This window comes from Geotrypetes seraphini, chromosome 18 (assembly GCF_902459505.1).
Source record: "Geotrypetes seraphini chromosome 18, aGeoSer1.1, whole genome shotgun sequence".
NCBI classification, from domain to species: Eukaryota; Metazoa; Chordata; class Amphibia; order Gymnophiona; family Dermophiidae; genus Geotrypetes; species Geotrypetes seraphini.
In genome coordinates, this window is record NC_047101.1 from 7,117,968 (window position 1) to 7,138,080 (window position 20,113).

At 41.2% G+C, this 20,113-nt stretch overlaps 1 protein-coding gene across 4 annotated transcripts in view; it reads left to right on the forward strand.

Annotated features, from left to right (window-relative positions):
- Nucleotides 1-20,113, forward strand: part of NR3C1 (nuclear receptor subfamily 3 group C member 1) — a 146,462-nt gene that overhangs the window by 98,412 nt on the left and 27,937 nt on the right. For all 4 annotated transcript variants that reach the window (XM_033926944.1, XM_033926943.1, XM_033926946.1 and 1 more), the window contains exon 5: nt 14,099-14,389. In XM_033926944.1, coding sequence (XP_033782835.1) covers nt 14,099-14,389 — 291 coding nt within the window. The remainder of the gene's footprint in view (nt 1-14,098; nt 14,390-20,113) is intronic.

Here is a 20,113-nt window from a genome sequence, read left to right on the forward strand (position 1 = left end):
TTTCTGGTTTGTAAATATTAAGAGGTCTGTTTAAAAAAAAAAAAAATTAGTCACAGCTCTTGAAAACTAGTCACAAATATATCGAGTTAGTCCAATAAGAAATTCTGTTTATTGGTTGATCTTTATTTCCAATTCTTTATTTTAAATTTAATTACTTGCCTTTTCAAATTGAAACTCAAAGTGACTTAGAGAGAGCAGCAGGTGGTAGTTCCCTGTCCAAGACGGTTTATAGTGTGCTAGTACCTGAAACAGTGGAGGGTTCCATGATTTGCCCAAGGTCGCAAGAAACCCTGGCTTCCCTGATTCTCAGTGTGCTGCCATGAATATGCACCATGAATATGTATGAGATGGATTTGCATGCACTGCCTCCTTGAGATGCAAATCTATCTCATGCATATTTATTGTGGATATCCTGAAAACCTGACCTGGCTCCGGCTCTCGAGAACCGGAATTGCCTACCCCTGCACTAGGCTAACCCTAAGTCAAGAAAAGCAAAGCAAGGTCTGTTTTAAAATCTTCCTCTAATTGTCGGATAAAATTCTTTCGACCTGTTCTGTTTCCATACACTGACATTCTACTGCCACTATCCGCCTTAACAGCTGCAAACCTGGCTGTGCCTGGAGTGGAATACACTTCTCCCTCCATATTCGTGGTTTCGATTATTCACGTTTTTTAGCTTGCTGGCTCCTCCCCCCAAATTACATCAGCTTGCATAGAGAAATCGCTGATTCCAAGCGTTTACAGAGAAAATCGTTGATTCCCAGCACTTTCTTCACCGTGTTTTGCCTCTCCTTCAGGAGCAGGCCAGGTCTCCCACCATGTTATTTGCGGTTTCATGCTATTCACGATGGTTTTTAATAGAAAACAGCAAATAACATATGAAAAAGTTATTCACGGTTTTTCTGTATTTGCGGTTCTGTTAATCCCCTATCACAGCGAATACGGAAGGAGAAGTGTATACACTTCTGATTGGCTAATGGCTAGTTTTCCAAATTGTAAACACAAATTGTAAACTATTTTTTAAAAGGTTTTTTTTAATGTTTTGCAGTATCAATGTTAATTTCCAAAATTAATATTGGTACCAGTAGTAAACCTAATAGTCCTTAAACCTCCCCTCTCCCCCTCCCCCAGAACAATACAGAAGACACGAGACAAGTGGAAGAAACTTCACTCCTTCTCTCCCCACCCCCACCCCCAGTTGAGCAGCATTTAATTAATGTTAAGAGGCATATTAACAGATTCTGAATTTGTTGAAGGCAATATTATGGCATTATTATGCTTTTTCAATTGTTTGTTTAAAAGCCATCGGCAATTTGCCCACGGTTCAGTGAGCCTCAGTGCTGTTTTCTGTTCCGCTGGTAATGCTCATGTGCACGCAGCAGGTTAACTCTGACTTCCAGGCTCATTGTCCCTGGTAAGAGAGGCTAAGAAATTAATGCGGCAGTCCAGTGGCCTCTCCAGTAGGTTTGAAATTTAGACAATATGTAATGGTTACCAAATGAATATTTGATTTACTTGAACACGGTGTTGAATTTTTGCAACCAATATGTGTTGGTTTGCAATAAAGATTATTTACAAAAATCTGTTTTGTCTTTCACAAGACAGAAAACGATAAAACATTCACAAAAATTAGTTATACATCTGGTGAGTAAAGGATTAATTTTCCTTGATTCTATTCAGAATGTAATTAGTATTTTTAAAACTTAAAAAAAAACTGGTAGATAGAGTACCATGCATACAACTGATGCTGACATTATTCTGCTCACCTGAGTTACCGAAAACATGGTGCAGGAGAGGATATCATTTGATTGGTAACCTAGTTACGCCGCTTTTCATATGAAAAAGCACTCATCCATCTGCTCGCTTCACAATTGCCAGGAGCAGCGTAGTTGCAGTCAGCGATCTACTAAGTCCCGAAATGTTGAGAAAGTTGACTAGATTTCTCTTAACTATATTACTCAATGCTGCATTTATAAACTCCTCTGAAAGCATGTTCCAAACTCCTGTAACTTTCAAGCTGTGCTTTGCTTCAGGCGATATTGAATCTCTCTCTTTTCTAGGTTAGCTTAGTTTACCTTAAATTCCAAAAGGAGGTAGACCCCAAAATAATAGACTCTCAGTTAACCGGCACCCATGGGGATTGGTAGATGCTGGATAAACGGTTGCTTAAGCATTATTATTAAAATAGGCCTAACTAATACTATATCCCATACTAAGCTAAACCATAAACTGTTCCAGACAAACTACCGGACATGTGGTAGTCAAAGCGTGGGCATACTCAGGTGTGGCATGCCAAGTTTACACTTAAATTTACACCAGAAATTGATTTTATTTTCATTTTTATTTAAAGTATTACAGTATTTCTTTTCTTTTTCTTTGCTGGTTGCTTGAGTTCTAGTTAAGTCTACTGTATACAGAATGTGTTGATTTACAGTTGAGTTAATTTTTTTTTATTTTTAAGTATGTATTATATCTCCATTAGTTCAGACTTCTGTTATTAGTTCTCCCACCAGCAGATGGAGACAGATGGAGAGCTAGGCAGAGAATCTTCTCTCTTCCTTGTTCTCATGAAGCTCCCATTGATTTATTTTTGTCTTATGATTCCTGCAGTAGAAGTGCTACTTGGATCCTAGAGTGAAAAGAGGGACTCATCTTTTTTCACCTAGCTGAAACTGTAAATTTTAAAATAATCCCCTGGATGTTTTTTTTTTAATTATATATAAAAGTGTGCATAGGCAGCGGTCGTACATATAACTTGTTAACTGCTCGTTCTGAGGTTAATGTTAGACAGAGTTTAGGATTAATTGTATCCTTTGCAAAACGCAAAGTATACATTTAAATTCCAGCAGATATACATATGGGTACTACTATCCATTTAGTCGTGTCCGACCCTTGAAAACTCTGTAGGCCAGTCCTCGCCATGCTTCCCTGTTTTCCATGGCTTCTTTCAATTGCTTGACGTTCATTCCCGGCCTTTTTTATGGCATCCAGCCAACAGGCCTTTGGCTTCTTTTTACCACTGACCATTCCGAGTAGCACCTCCTTTTCTGCTGATTTTTCCCTTATCACATGTCCAAAATAGGTCAGTTTCTGTCTGGTAATCTTCCAGGGACAACTCTGGGTTTATATGATGATAAATAAACCATATGCCTATTGTCAGTAGGTGCATATATAAGTGCCAATTTTAGAAAGGAAAGTATATGTACATGTACTTTTCCCTTTCTAAAACTGTCACCAAATCATACACCAGCCCCATCCGCTTAATGTGGCTAATTCTAAAATTGCTCTTCACTTTGCCTTGATGGTTTCTTTCTTTCACGTTGATGGGCCCAGAAATCACAATTGGTTGTGCTCAAAGATGCTTAAAATGTTTTCAAACTAAGTTGACCTGTGAGCCCTTAAGGGCAATAAGGGCTGATCTTGTTTGTAAACCCAGCAGTAGCTATATATTTCATTAAATTCTGTCCTAGGGGGATTTGGGTTGAGCAACAGTTGACAAAGGCAGCTGCACCTGCTCGATGTTCTTTTCTGTAGATGTCGCCTAGTAACATGACGGAACTCAACAAATATGCACACTATTGCACTAACGTAAGCAAAATAACCACTAGTGATTTTCAGTTTGTCAAGAGATTTTCACAATAGTTTAACCATTCAAGTAAAATGTGTTCTCTGCAGGATTTATTAAATACCTTTAATGACTCTTTATATTCTTGTAATCTAATCAGTTCATTTATTTTACATGTTTTGCCAAAAGAACCTCGCCAATACAACAAAATTAGCAAATTTACGGCGACAAAATTACAATAACAAGAAAGCATAATACTCTGTTCGTTCCCCAGAGATTTCCAGTCATAGGCAGTGGAACGCTGCTTTGTTTGGGGGGGCCCAGGAGCTCCACCCTGGCACATGACCTCTAAGCAGCTCCCAATCCTCCTCCCAGCGCTTTAATTTTAAATCTTCAGCAGCTGCCGTGAGCAGCTGACCCCGGAAGTAGAATGAAGGGTTCTGAGGCAGGCCTGCTGTTTGACGCTGCGTGATGGCTGCCCGAAGATTTTTAAACAAATCTGGGCAGGAGGGCCAACAACCCACAGCGACGAGAATTTTTGGGGAGGCCATGGCCCCTGTGGCCTCGCCCGTTCCAACACCTGTGTTTCCAGTCACTCTTCAAAGTGCAGGGGCGAACCACAGCCATTGATGGACTTCACTTCAACATCAGTCCAGTGATATTAAAGGGAAGGGTCAGGGCTAGAGCCAAACACTGTAGCAGCCAGAGCAGAGCTGGATATGTCCTTCAGCAGTAAGTGGAGCTTAGATGGACAAAGTCGTCATTCCCTCCAAATGACATACCAAACCTTAGATTAATTTGATTGCATTAAATGAATTTTTCAGATTCTGGTAATCATAACTGAATGCTGTGCCCTACATATGTATGGACTTTAAGACAAAGCAAACATGTGAATCTATTTCTCCCCCCCCAAGCATCATGCCATATACCCCTAACTTATAGGTGTGATGAGAATCGATGGCAGTGGATTAAAGATTCACAAAGCAAATCGATCATGTACCAATCGGTTTGTGAGCCCTTTGCGACCTGATTTCCCTCCGACCCTATTCACTAACCTATGTAGCGATCCCATCCTGATCCGTGCATACAAATGAGGGAAATTGGCATGCAAAGCAGGAAGGACGCGATTCATTAAACTTTTCTCCTGACACACCGACTGACTGGCCGATCAAGCACAAGCGACTGGTGAGGACCAGTTGCTTGTGTAAAAAACTCCAGTCGGAGTACTGCCTGCCCCGACTCTTCTCTCTCTGGCTCTCCTGCTCTCTCTGGCTCCCCTGACTCTCCTGCTCTCTGCCACGACCTGCTCTCTGCCTGCCCTGACTCTCCTGCTCCCTGCCGCCTTTCCCCACAGTGCAAGCCCGTGGTTTTAAAATGGGGCTGCACTGCGGGGAAGGGTGGCAGAAAGCAGGAGAGTCAAAGATTGCTCACCCCTCCGGCTCGACCCAACATGCCCCTGTACCTAAAGTTGAGAGCAGGAGGGGTGCTCAGTCCCTCCTGCTCCGTAGGCCTCCAGCGGTGGGAACAGGAAGAACCGCAAAGTCCTCCTGTTCCTTCTCCTCTGCCCTGCCTGACGCAATGCCTGCCTTAGGCCCCGCCCCATTGCATCATGTGATGCACAGGGAGAAGCCTAAGGCCCTGATTGGCTCAGGCGCTACAGGCTCCTCCCCCTTGGGCTAAGCCTAAAGAAGTCCCTGATTGGCCAAAGCAATAGGTTTTTTTGTTTTGTTTTGTTATAGGCCTGATATTTTTCGGCCTATTAAAACAAATGAGAAAAAAGAAAAGTCGGCAGAGCCCTGACAGCAGTGACAGGAGGCTGCTTCTCCTGTCAGGGCTCTCCCCGACTCAGTCTGATCCGTGCAGTTGTTTGGGGGCGTGCCTCCGAACACCACCATTTGCATGAAGATGGTTGGTGAATCAGTTGGCCTGTCTCCAATCGCACACGGATTGGACACAGATCAAAAGGTTAGTGAATCTAGCCCATAACAGTGGAAGCACACTCTAACCATTGGTGTTAATGAGGTGTAAATTTGGCACGTGTTAATGCAGACGCTAAATATGCATCTTAATGTAGACAATAACATGGTAATTTACACCTTTCTGATGTGTCATTAAATGTTTTGCATTAATGCATCTACATTAGATTTTGACATTTTAACAGACATTATTTTTCACTGCATAAATAAGGTAGCAAATGAGCTCTTTTGCTCTCCTTTTACACTCCACACTTTTGCATTGATGCTAGCACAAACTAGTAACATTTGAGTTGGATAGCATTGATGTTTGCATTATCATTAAAGAGCTTATGTTGAGCTCATAGACTTATCAGAATGGTGGTAGGACTGCCAAGGCCTTTGACAGGCTGACAGGCTACCTTCGACACTAAAGCATACTGTGCAAACATTGGCAGCAGTTCACCTAAAGGAAGATTTTAACTTTTGACTGCAATATTGCCCTTGATTCTCAAACGCAAACCTCTAATAGATGAGATATTTTCGCTGTTCTTCTGACTCGGAATTCAAAAAGCGAGCCAGGACGTTATGTCAAAGGTTTCGAGCTAGAAATTATTTGGCGTGGACAATCAGACAAGCATATCTAAGAACTCAATATGCCAATCCAGTTCTGTTGTTACAGCCTCAACAGAAGCAGACTATGGACAAACAAATTTGTGCACTGACTTTTTCAGACAAAGCTACCAAGTTGGGGGGGTTGACAGGTCTACCTGTCTTTTATTCATTTTTATTTTATGGGACAGATATTTTGTGTGTGTAACACACGCAAAATATATTTGCCATGGGACAAAAATGAATTTAAAAAACAGCAGACCTGTCAGTAGCACAGTTACCAAAAAGAAGGAAAAAATCCAACAAAGACTGCAGTGAAATAAGGACAACAGATGAGAAAACAAGCAAAACTGCAGACAGAATGTACAAGATGCAGGCTATGTTTATTATATCAAATATAAATGCGGTTAATATTAGCACCCTTCAACCAAACCTAAGGACCCGAAATGGTCCGTGTTTCGGTAAGCAAGCCTTCCTCAAGGATCCAGGGTTAGTAAGGTTTGAATTAAACTGCAGTATGAATTGATAATAAGCATAAGCCTGTGCAAATCTAGAATTAATCGTGCAAGGTTTTGCCAAGTGTGTCGGTGCGTGATTAATTCTAGATTTGCACAGGCTTATGTTTATTATCAATTCATATTGTGGTTTAATTCAAACCTTACTAACCCTGGACCCCTGAAGAAGGCGTGTTTACTGAAACACGGACTGTTTCAGGTCCTTAGGTTTGTTTGAAAGGTGGTAATATTAACCGCATTTATATTTGATATAATAAACATAGCCTGCATCTTGTACATTCTGTCTGCAGTTTTGCTTGTTTTCTTGTCTGGTAACACAGTTACCGACAGGTCTGCAGCAGTCGAGTTTTAGGATAGCAAAACCTGATTCAAAATCGCCAAGCAATTGTTAATGAATCAGTCACTTGGCTATTTTGCATGGGGTTTTAAGGTGGATCGGTTCAGAGAAGGAGATTGATCGGGCAGCAGTTTAGTGAATCAGGTCAGGGAACAATCGCAAAACGTGATCATCTTCTATCCCAAAGTCCTTATTGGCTTAGCTCTTCAATCTTTAACTACAGTATTTAAACAAGATTTGATGCCTTCAACAATAAGAAAAGTGCTATAGTAATTGAGAGAAGGGCAAATTTGCCCTTGTGCACAGCTCTCTGAAAAGTCTAGGTGTGATAGTTCTCACCCTTCTGCCGCTTAGATTGCTTGCAACTCATTGCTATGCTAAGCACAGAAAGCAGCTGCTAACTGATGCCCGTAGCAATAATACAGACGGCAGCACAATGAAATAAGGAGCCATTTTTCTCAGAAACCTAAGTGTTAATATATTATTCTAAAGCCTGATTTTCATTTCTCCTTAACGAATTTGGCACCCTGGCAATTAGCAGTGGACACTGCTGTATATTAGCCAATTAATCATTCGAGAGGTTTAAAGTTAAATCTTCATTCGTGAATGGAAAATCCATTCAAACGTTCGACAGCAACTGCGAAGTGAAGGAGAACTCCACCTATAAAGCAGAACAGCATAAATCAGGACCTTAAAACATATACACAGTAAATCTATATAAAAACTGTACATATATGCTAAACAATTGTAGTTTTAACAGAAGTAAACCGACTTGGATGCCTTTATATGAGAAAATGTTGACTCCCTTAAACTTCCTCCCCCAATGAAAAACCCTGAGCCCTTCGAAAATGCATTATCCCCCTCCCCCCAAATAACCCTGTCATCGCAAGGTAAGCTAAGAAGAATACATGAAACGAAACCTTTCTCCACACTGCATTTGAGATATAGGGCTCCTTTTGCTAAGCTGTGCTAGTGTTTATAGTGCTTGGCACATGGCACGGGGGTTAGCGCACGCTAAAAACGCTAGCACACCTTAGTAAAAGGCCTCTATAGTGTGTTAAAGTGGCAAGCGGTTTCTTAAGAGCAGATTAAATCCTTGGTTAACTTACTGAGCTCAAAAACATATCTGTGGTATATTTAAATGCAGTGGCCTGTTCAGTCGGATCCTTTGAATGTTTGTAAAGCAAAGGGTGAGGAAAAAGGGAATATAATTGGTATTTTGAAGAAGGTGTTACTTAATTTTTCCCTTGAGAAATATGCCAAGTTGGGCTGTCTTTTGGCACAGGCTCGTAACACTGCCTGGCGAACAGCGCTGTATCTAAAGAGATTTTTTCAGAGAAAATACTGTTATGGAAACTGGAAAATATAATTAAATAATAAAGTACAGTATCGTTCTATGGAAAACATCAGTTTTCCAGACTAAATGCATGCAGGATTTCAGGTGTGGAATATTTGGGAGCATATATAACACTTTTGGAATCTGAGGGTCGGTATAGAATATTTAAAAGCAGAAAAAAAATGTGGAAATACATTTTGTCCTGATAACCTCAGTTTTTAAAGCATCTCTTCCCTAGGCTGGTTAAAAAAAAAGTTTGGACAATTTCCTGGAGGAAAAGTCCATAGTCTGTTAGTGAGAAAGACATGGGGGAAGCCTTTTACTGTGTGAGAAGTCCGAGAATATTTTGAGGTTTGTTGTTGCTCTTGTTAACTTGAGCATTGAAATACTAGTACAACATCAAAACCATTTCATTTAGCAGAGTTGTCATATTTAGACTATTTTAATGCCTTTTTTATGTAGTTCAAAACTTAGGGCTCCTTTTACTAAAGTGCTCTAGCGTTTTTAGCGCGCGCTGCCCCCCCCTGCACTACACGTAAAAACTAATGCCAGCTCAATGGTGGCATTAGCGCCTAGCGTGCGCGCTAAAACCGCTAGTGCAGCTTAGTAAAAGGAACTCTTAGTTCTAACTTCTACAAAATAATCTAAATTTGACAAGAATTACCCCACTCAAAGTGAATTTAAAATGTTATGCTTTGTTTTTAAAATATTATATGGAAATTGTCTTTTTTTATATAAGGTTAGACTTGGCTTTATATCTAAGCAAATAAGCGTTAACTTCCAGCAGCTTTTTATTCAACTCTGTAGCTCAGCAACTCCTAGGGATCCTTTTATCAAGCTGCGCTAGCAGGATTAGCGCATCGGACATTTCATCACGCGCTAACCCCTGCAGCCGGCTAAAAAAACTAATGCCTGCTCAAAGCAGGCGCTAGCGGCTAGCGCGGCAGGCGGTTTAACGCGCGGTATTACGCGCGTTAAACCCCCCTACTGCAGCGTGATAAAAGGACCCCCTAGTTTATGGAACTCTTTGCTTGTTGAGACGTAATATAGGGCTTCGTTTACTAAGATTCGCTAGCGTTTTTAGCACACGCGGAAGATTAGCGCACGCTAACCCCACGCTACGCGGATAGAACCAACGCCAGCTCACTGCTGGCGTTAGCGTCTAGCGCGCACGCTATTCCATGCATTAAAGCCCTAACGCAGCTTAGTAAAAGGAGACCATAATTTAGGTCATATTTCATTTTGGAAGCTTTTTAAAGCTTATCTGTTTTCTAAAGTATCTCAAATGGATTATGAGTTCTGCTATTCAGTTGGTAAAATGGCATTTTAGATTGTAGCTGATTTTTGAAGTTGTTTATTAGGATTTTTTATTAGGATTTTTATATACTGCCTATCAAGGTTATCTAAGCGGTTTTTACAATCAGGTACTCAAGCATTTTTCCCTTTCTGTCCCGGTGGGCTCACAATCTATCTAACGTACCTGGGGCTATGGAGGATTAAGTGACTTACCCAGGGTCACAAGGAGCAGCGGCGGGGTTTGAACCCACAACCCCAGGGTGCTGAGGTTGTAGATCCAACCACTGCGCCACACACTCCTTTTGCTGCAAACAACCCTGAGCTAAGGACTAAGATGTAAATACCCTGTTTGTTATATATTCTTATCTCCCATTGTACATGTACTATAAGGAAATTTTTTCTGGGCACAACACTGGAACAAAGTCCTTTTGGAATATTGCTCTGTAATTAAAGATTTAAATTCAACATGAAAAAAAAAAAAAAAAATCTCAAATCATTTAGAATTTAGAGCATGAATTGACAGCATGCAATTTTCATTTCACTTTATTAATTTGTATGCTGTCATATCCAGAAAAAGTGTTCTAGATGGATCACAATAAATACTCAAAATCCAGCATAACACTAGCACAATATGACATTGTAAAAACATAAATAATTACATTAGAAACAGTAATCCCCCTTGCCCAGCACACACGCAGCCTACGTTTTCCTCACCCCATTCTTTCTCCTCTCCAAGGGCATGGCTTATCCCTCAACATCCAAAGCCACGGGATCTGTTTATACCTTCTCGGTGCTATGCTTTATATGTCTATAGGAGAGGTGCTTGGGATTTAAAATTGGCTTCGTTTAGCTCAGTCATTATTAGTAACACAGATCACAATCTTAGTTAAGGTCAAATTAAAGAAATATGTAGAAATGTACAATCCCCATGTCTCAGTAAGATGGTATGTTTAATGTTTCCACACAGTCAGTACTACGTATTTACTCTAGCCTTCCCCTTGACTTGAACGTTGCTAGATGCTGTTAGACTAGTATGCATTGCCAGAGGATGTGGTTAAGAGCGGTTTATGTAGCTGGTTTTAAAAAAAGGTTTGGACTAGTTCCTGGAGGAAAAGTCCATAAACTACTGTTGAGACAGGCATGGGAGAAGCCACTGCTTGCCTTGGATCGGCGGCACGGAATGCTGCTACTATTTGGTTTTTTGCAAGGTACTTGTGACTTGAATTGGCCTCCGTGAAGATGGGGATACTGGGCTAGATGGACCATTAGTCTGATCCAGTAAGATATTCTTATGTTAGTACTGCTCTAAAAAGAGTCTGATTTAAAACAGAATTTCACTGTAGCAGCATTTCTCACCTCTGCCCAGGAATAGATTGTTGTCCTCCCCTTTCCTGGCAAGGCATCCTTCTCCATGGCACATCTTTCCAGTCCCTCTGCAGGACTGGAGGCCACCAGTTCTCTCTCAGTCTTATTTTCCTCCTTCTTTTTTTATGTCCAGGAAAGCCATTGTTATATAGGATTTGTCTCCATAGCTATTAATGGTAAGTCCTATCATTGGCTGTTGACAGGCTAACATGGAAGCAATGCGGCTTGGCAATTCATGATTGGTCCAGTTTAATGAGGATTCAGTCATGGGAATTGGTCCTTTGATGCAAAGGCCAATCAACTTAAGCATACACAACCCATTATCTGGTAGTCTCACTAAAGGGGAGTCTCAGCAGACTCCCCTTTAGTGTGCATAATTGTTCCAGATCATCATGACCTAAATGGCCTTCCACCTCGATTCTTCTGTCCCATGATCTCATCTAGAATAAACAATCCAGCAATGTTTTTCATTCTACCAGCTTGGATCAATAATGCTGACAGCTTAATTCTTTTAAAAATATATATATAGTTCAGGCCTGGTCTGGACAGCTGTGTAACAAAGCCCAAGTTTAACCTAGCCTCCCTATATCCTATAAGCCCAAAACTACTCCAAGACTAACCTAAACAGACTTCTTCCTGAATCTAAGGTAATCGCTTTGAACCCTAGTCTCAGCTAGATGAATCTCCCAAAGCAAGGAGCTTGCCACTGAGGAAGCCAAGTTCTGAAGCTTACTGATCTCATCTTGGCCCTTGACAGAATGATCCACTGCCAAACAAAGGCCACAAGAAGGCTCGTATAGCAATACTCAGATATGTTATCAAAAAACAGGCTTGCGTTTTTCTTTTGGTAATCCTAAGGAATGTTTAGTGGGTTGTTTGATGTGTCTACTAACTAGCCAATATTATAGAAAAGTGATAACCCCAGAATAGTAAAGTATAGCAGTAACGCTCTTCTTTCTAAACACTGAGAAAATAGGGCTTTGCTGTGTCTAGCCCAAATCTAGGGCTAGACTAATGTAGGAAATTTTAAGGAAAATATACATTGAATTACAAGGCCAGATTTATTTATTTTCCAAAGGAACCATTTTTATTTTTCAAAATAAATATACAAAGTACATACAGATAATTATTATAAATATACAAAAGATAACTCAAACATGAAAGAGATTACAGTAGTTGTACATATCGCAGTTAATAAACAAGGAGATAGTATTGATTATAAGCCAATACAACCAGTGCCTCATGTCAAACAAATCCAGCAGGGCCAGTACGTATAATGTCAGCTGAAAGTAGACATGCGAAACATGGAAGAGACTTAATTAAGTGATAAGAAGTGACTCAATATATATTTTATGGATATTACATTGAAGGCCAGATTTATTTATATCTCAAACAGAACCTAAGTTGTCTTAACAGTCTTATTAGACGAGAAATTCTCAAGATGTAACTAAGCATTTACAGGGAAAGTTCGCTCATTTCAAACTACGGTTATGCATAGACTTTTCATCCCCTCCTCTTTCAAGCTTCAACTGTCGTGATCTGTCTAAGCTTCACTTCGGTGATGTAAAAGGTGGGAGAATTAACTAACCCCCCCCCCCCCCCCCTTTTTTTTTTTTTTTTTTTTTTTACAAAACTGCGATAGCGGTTTTTAGCACAGGACGGCACGCTGAATGCTGTGCGCTGCTCCCGACGCTCATAGAGTTCCTATGAGCATCAGGAGCAGTGCACAGCATTCAGCTTGCTGGCCTGCGCTTAAAACCGCTATTGCGGTTTTATAAGGGGGAGGGTAAGTCTTTTGCTGCACAACTACATCTCAGCAGTTGTGTGTTCTTGTAGCAATTGCATGATAAGTGCTACAGCAGAATCGGAGGGTAGATGGATGGAATGGCTAAGAAGTCTCTCCTCCTTCCCCCCCTCCTTTTCCTCTACCCAAGAAAATATCCTTTCTTTGAGAGTAAAAAGGCTGCCTATATAGTGGAAGCCGTTTGGCTTCTGCCAACTTTTTGAGTCAGCAGATTGGAAATGCCTCTGGCCAGTGATGGAGTGTCACTCGCTTCAGTTGTTTCCAAATAAACGCTATGTGGTATCTTAGATCTCAATAAATTAAAAAAAAAATAGACTTCAGCTATGTAAGCTAATGCTTCCAGCTCAATTCAAGGTAAAGCAGATTATTAGCCATCATAGGTCAGGGAAAAAAAAAAAATTACACTTCCACAGTCAGAAATTCAAAATGAACTTCAATACATCAAACAAAAAATTGTCTTCAATATGCCAGAGTGAAAACCCCACCATAACATCAACCAGGAACAGAGCTACATAAGCTACGTGAGCATTTAGCATCCAAGTATCCAGCGGACAAAAATACTGTCTCTGTTTTACTTATCTTCAAATTTTCCTCCCTCTCTCAAACGCATAGCTTTACAATCTGTAACCTGACAGAGCTTCTATTTTGAAAATTGCTGTGACTGAGGAGCAATAGCATTTCCCCCAAAGAAATCCTAGCAAAATAGTGCAGTTTGTAAAAGGAAAGGAAAGAGGAAGGATCATTGCTCCACCGCTGAAATATTGCATTGAGTCAGAATTGATTGCAGCTTCTTCCTTTCAATTGAATGAAATTGACATCTTCCTGCTTTACAGGCTGTAATGATTCATGTAACAGCAGTAGCAACCAAAAGGTTGACCCCTTGAATCCACAGAAGAGTGGAAACTGTGGAATCTGATGTTACTGATGCAGGCTTTATTAACACGAGAAGATAATCCACAATCTCTATAAAAAATAAAGTTCATCCACAACGTGTATCGATGAAGAGGACCCAACACGCTCCGTGTTTCGACCTTTAATGTCTTCCTCAGGGCTCCCGATTGGTCTCTTCAAAGAATTAGTGGATGCAGCAACCTGCGCCCAACGCAGATGAATATTTTCCTCGAGCGAACTGTTGGGTCCTCTTCATTGATACAAGTTATTGGTGGAATAGAAATCACTAATTTAATGTAATGTAAAGATTGTGGATTATCTTCCCATGTAACAGCAGAACACGCACTAAAAGCTCAACTTAATGGCAGCAAATAATATTATATTGTTTCATCATCTAACTTGTGCTTTCTACATATTTTCCTTAGCCCGAAAAACAAAAAAGAAAATCAAAGGTGTACAGCAGCAGCAGCAGCAGCCCAGCATGGTGGCAGTAAGGGAGACTCCAGATAATAACCTGACCAAGGCCATAATTCTTGCAGCGGTGCCCCAGTTAACCCCTACCCTGATATCTCTGCTGGAGGTGATCGAGCCAGAGGTGTTGTACTCTGGTTATGACAGCACGCTGCCGGACTCGACGTGGCGTCTCATGTCGACTCTCAACATGCTCGGAGGGCGACAAGTCATAGCGGCTGTAAAATGGGCAAAGGGAATACCAGGTAACAGAGATGGTGGTTTAGTCGTCCAAATTTTACCTCTTGGGTTAAAGAGAGACTCCTATGCTTTCATGTGAATGAAAAACGGTTTTGCTTGCAGTGATACTGTGGAGTTTCAGGTACTGTGTGGTTGCCTGCAAAGTGAATTGCAAAATAGTTTCTTTATAATAAGGGTTCTGAAGCCAATTCTCAGGACACCCCCCAGCCCGCCAGATTTTCAGGATAATCAGAATCATTTACATATAATAGAGGCAATGCATGCAAATGTATCTCATACATATTGAGGGCTTCCTGAAAACGCGACTCTAAAATGCAATATTTACACACTAGCACCTGCTTTTCACATGGCATAAGTGATGCACCAGAATGTTGATGTGCAAATGTCGACTTACGCTGTAATGGAATCCGGGTGACCAGATGCTATTGTAGAATTCACACTTGGAGCCCTACATATTAGAATCCAAATCTGGGTAACCTTTATGGAATTGCTCCCCTTTATCGATATGATTCTGTTTCCGACTTAGAAAAATCAGCAAGCATGGGGGAGGGGGAATTAATGAGCAAATGTACACTCTGTGTACACTAATAGTGTTTAAAAAAAACTTCAGAAGTAGTATTACTAGAATACATCAGAATCGATATTCAGAGTGATTTAACTGTCCAGAAATGGTTTCTAGCTGGTTAAATTACATAGAAACATAGAAAGATGACAGCAGAAAAGGGCCACAGCCCATCAAGTCTGCCCACTCTACTGACCCACCCCATTAGGTCTGAGTGCTAATGCTAGTACCTTAACTCAGCCCTCGTAGGGACCCCACGTGGATGTCCCATTTATTCTTAAAGGCGAGAACGCTGGTGGCCTTGACCACTTGCATCGGAAGTTTGTTCCAGTGATCCACCACCCTTTCTGTGAAGAAATACTTCCTGGTGTCACCGTAAAATTTCCCTCCTCTGAGTTTGAGCGGGTGCCCCCTTGTGATCAGAGCCACCCGATAATTTGGTGCTGCTGAAAATAACAGGCCAAACTTGGGGACTTTTCAGGGGCAGAACTGGCCAGATAAACCTCATAAATAAGACCACTTAAAAGTCAATTCTATCTTTGTGCGGTGACCTATAGCTAGTTAATTGCTGACTAATGCACTTTAATTGACTGTTCATTAGCCAGCTCCACAAAACCATAAACTCAATGCCAGTGCCCAGGCATGACCCAGCATTGAATTTCTGAGTTGAATGTCTTCGTCGGTCAACAAGATATTGATTGGTACCAGCAGAATATCAGTCCTGTTGTTCTAACTAGTCGTTTTAATAAGCAATGCATTGTAAAAGGTTTCTGAAAACATCGTGTTTTAGTGCCAGAGCCTTGTGAAGTGCACAACTGATTCAGTTGAAAATGGAGGACCCTGCTTGTTTCAGGCCACAAAACTGCTGCTCTCTCTAGCATTACTCATCAAACAAATGCCCAGGCTTGGGAACATAAGGGAAATATTACTGCAAATAAACCTAGCAGTTCAGTCTCAGTATTTTGTGGCTAGGTCATTACTTTGCATGAGACTCTTGTTGCTCTGGTGGGCCATGCACTTTTTAAAATGGTGAAAAATACTAATGTCAGTAATGCTTTCTAAAGAAAAAGCAGACGAGAGTTCTATGACCCCTATCATTGTATCTCGCTGAAATAAAAGGCTTGGAGTTTTTGTTTGCTGAAGCCATTATAAGTCCACACAATCAAAGCTGGAAGATTAAGCTTTAAAAATCAGGAGATGTACAGATTCCTGTCAGTTTTTAAACCTCATGCCTGGTAATCCTTGAATGTTTGTCACCCTTGAGTTCTACATAGCACTCCTGGGCAAGCATTAGATGGAAAATGCCAGCACCATTCAAATGAATTCCATAGGTGTTATGAAGTCCCAAGTGCCTTCCCTCGTTTTTTGCTTTTCGACATGCGCAGCGTCAAGCAAAGCAAACCAGGAGGAATCAGATTACTGAGAACAATTTGAAGAGGACTTTGCAAAGTGACGGCACCAAATCTGAAAAGAAATGAGGAGACCTGAATGCAAAATAAGCAGAGCGGAGGCAATTTTCTAGTGCGGAGACCCCCCCCCCCCCCAACTAGTCAGGTTTTCAGGATATCTCTAATGAAAGATGCATGAGAGAGATTTGCAAGTGACAGATGTGCAAATCTAGCTCATGCATATTCACTAGGGATATCCTCAAAACCCGATTGGCTGGGAGTCCCCTAGGACAGGTTTGAGAACCACTGCTCTACTGCACTAAAGAGAGAATTAATCAACGGGGGGCTACTGTGTTAGCACGCACTAAGCGCTAAAGATGCCCATAGAAATATAATGGGCGTCTTTAGCATTTAGCACATGCAAATTGTTAAAGTGCACTATGGTTAGCGTTCTTTTATGAAATCCCTCCTTAGTGCAAATTCTAGGCACCCAGAATACGGACATATCTAATTTGGGATTTGTGAGTCACGCTATGCCAGGGGACTCAAAGTCCCTCCTTGAGGGCCGCAATCCAGTCAGGTTTTCAGGATTTCCCCAATGAATATACATGAGATCTATTTGCATGCACCACTTTCATTGTATGCTAATAGATCTCATGCATATTCATTGGGGAAATCCTGAAAACCTGACTGGATTGCGGCCCTCAAGGAGGGACTTTGACACCCCTGATCTAAAATGAAGATGTTGGTGTCCTCTTATATCAGGGATCTCAAAGTCCCTCCTCGAGGGCCGCAATCCAGTCAGGTTTTCAGGATTTCCCCAATGAATATGCATGAGATCTATTAGCATACAATGAAAGTGGTGCATGCAAATAGATCTCATGCATATTCATTGGGGAAATCCTGAAACCCCGACTGGATTGCGGCCCTCAAGGAGGGACTTTGCGATCCCTGCTTTATGCCTGCAAAAGTTCACAATGACTTTTATGGAGAACAGTTTAGTGCAGTGCAAGGATGTTGGTATTTAGGTGTGCTCACTTATGCCATGTGTACGGCAGGCATAAATGCCTAACTGTAGCAGTAGTGCAGAAATGACACTATTCTGTAACACTCGTGTGTAATTGTGGGAGACACTCTTGCCCCACCCACGTGAACACTTCCTCTTGCATATGCGTGTATAGAATACCACCCAGTGCCCAACTAGCACTTACACATGAATTTCCAACACACGTAAGTGCACAAATGGTGTGTAGATTTAGGCAATCAAGATACAGAATGAGGGCAATAAGTGTGTTATGTTTCAAAACAGACTGAGATTTTACCCTGTATATCATGTTTAGCCATCTTCTTAGATAAGATACTGTGTTAATCATTAAATTCATGTCAACTGTATTGCACAGTTTTCTGAGACTGTAAATATTATGAGTCAGGAATGAGTGAAGCGGTTTAGAGACGGAACTCCTACGAGAAGAGACGAAGGTCAGGGGCTCAGTGGAGGAGCCACACACTGCAAAACCTCCGCTTTGATCCCTGACTTGTTTTGCACTTGTCTGAATTGTGTTACCAGCCATGGGTAAAGCGTAGAGGCTGAATTAAGGCTCCCTGGTGCATGGTCCCCAGGTCAGGACCATTGATTCCCTGTGGTGGAATAAAAATCACTTTGGTTCTGACAGAGGTGGAAGGGCATAGAAACAGAACATTTTAAGGTCTCTCCTCCCCATTCAGCACCCTGGAATCCCAATTTTCATTCCCCACTTTATAAACCAAGGACCAATTTCTTTTTTTAAAAAGTTGCATCCCTCTGTCTACATGATTATGAAAATGATAGTCTAGTGGCTTAATTTTATCTCATAGTTTTTTTCACTATAGCAGGGCTGCCCAAGTCCGGTCCTCAAGTCTACTGGAAGGCCAGGTTTTCAGGATATCCACAATAAATGTGCACGAGAGAGATTTGCATACCAAGAAGGCAGTGCAGGCAAATCTCTCTCATGCATATTCATTGTGGATATCCTGAAAACCTGGCCTGCCAGTAGATCTCAAGGACCGGACTTGAAGCCCTGCTCTGTAGCATACTTTCTAGTGATTGCCAGTACCAGAAGCTCATTAAGCTAAATGCTGGCACTATAATCTGCTTATCAAGGACGGTTTCCAGAGCGATTTTATCTGGAAATCCTGTGTGTACGGCTCTGTTTTCCCTTTACATGTTGCATCTGGGAAGTAGACTAGGAAGAGATTTCTGTTGCTATAGCCTGGGTATTTGTTCTCACCCCCACCCCAATGTTTTTCTCCCTGCCCTTTATTAGATCAGAAATACCTTCATTTATCAATAGAGATTGTGTTATGACTAGTGTAACATTTCTCTAGGTGTTGACATCTGTTGTGAATGTTTTTATGTACTCCGCTTTGGTAACGGCAGAATATAAATCAATATTAGTAAGAATATATTGTTTAAATAAAACTGTTTAATATTTCTGTAGGCCACTTCTGCTTTAACTCCTTAAATGTAAAATGTTTAAGCAAAACAAAATTAACTTGAATGCAAATTTAAGGAGTCAGCATGATGGACATGAGGAATGCCTTCAGAAACATGGTTTGGGCCACTAGCCCAGATCAGCAACTGTCTATTTCAGAACTCAGGGGAACAGTCTTTTGATATCAGACCCTCTTTCATTCACTGTACTGATGGCAGATAAAAACCCGAATGGTCCATCCAATCTGCCCAACCTTACCCTGTCTTTAAATTATTGATTTAATTTAAATTGTCCTTTTTCTTAGCTGTTTCTGGGCCAGAACCCAAAGCTCTGCCTGGTACTGTGCTTAGGTTCCATCTACTGAAGTCTCCATCAAAGCTCATTCCAGCCCATTCCGAGCCGTCATAACCCTCTCCAGCCCGTCCTCAACCAAATATCCATATACGGATACAGACCGTGCAAGTCAGATCAGTTAGTGGAGATCGCCATACTTGATTTTGCACTGCTAATCTTAAATACATCAGAGTTGTATCTCCATTACAAATCATCTCATGATAAGCAATTGGTTGATCTTTTGCTTAGGACTGGCCCAAGGGTATAGGATGCCTAAGATGAACCTTCAGCTGGGCCTCTTCTTAAGGCAGGGGTGTCAAAGTCCCTCCTCGAGGGCCACAATCCAGTCGGGTTTTTAGGATTTTCCCAATGAATATGCATGAGATCTATTTGCATGCAGTAAGTTCAGCATCTCCCCTCCCCCTACCAATGCCGATATCTCCCTTTCTGCTCTCTATTTTTCCTTCCCCCTATCCCCATCCCTGTCAGCATCTCTCCTTCCCCTCTCTGTTTTTCTGCCACCCCCCTCCCAGTTGGTCAGCATTTCATCGTCCCTTCCCATCCCATGTTCAGTATTTTTCCAGCCCAGTTTCTGAGCCTCTGCCAGTTTAAATTTGATTTTTAAGTTTAATTGATTTTTTTTTTTTTTTTTTTTTAATTTCATCTTATCAAAATAATTTCAACTTTGACCTGGAAAGCAAGTTGTTGGGGTTTTTTTTTTTTAAATCAATCAGGGTTGCCCTAGTGGCACTGACACTAACAAAAAGGCATTGTCGTACAGTCCTATTGGCCAAAAGTATTTGGCGAGGTTTGGTTGTGTCTCCAGCTAGAGAGGTTATGGTGAAAGATAATGACATCTATCCCTTGACATACTTGCTCCTGAAACAAATTCAGTGTGCCTCAATGTTGTATTTGTTTCATTGGGGGTTTTGGTTTTTGCTATAACCTCTCTGTTTTTTCAGGTGTCGTGGAAGT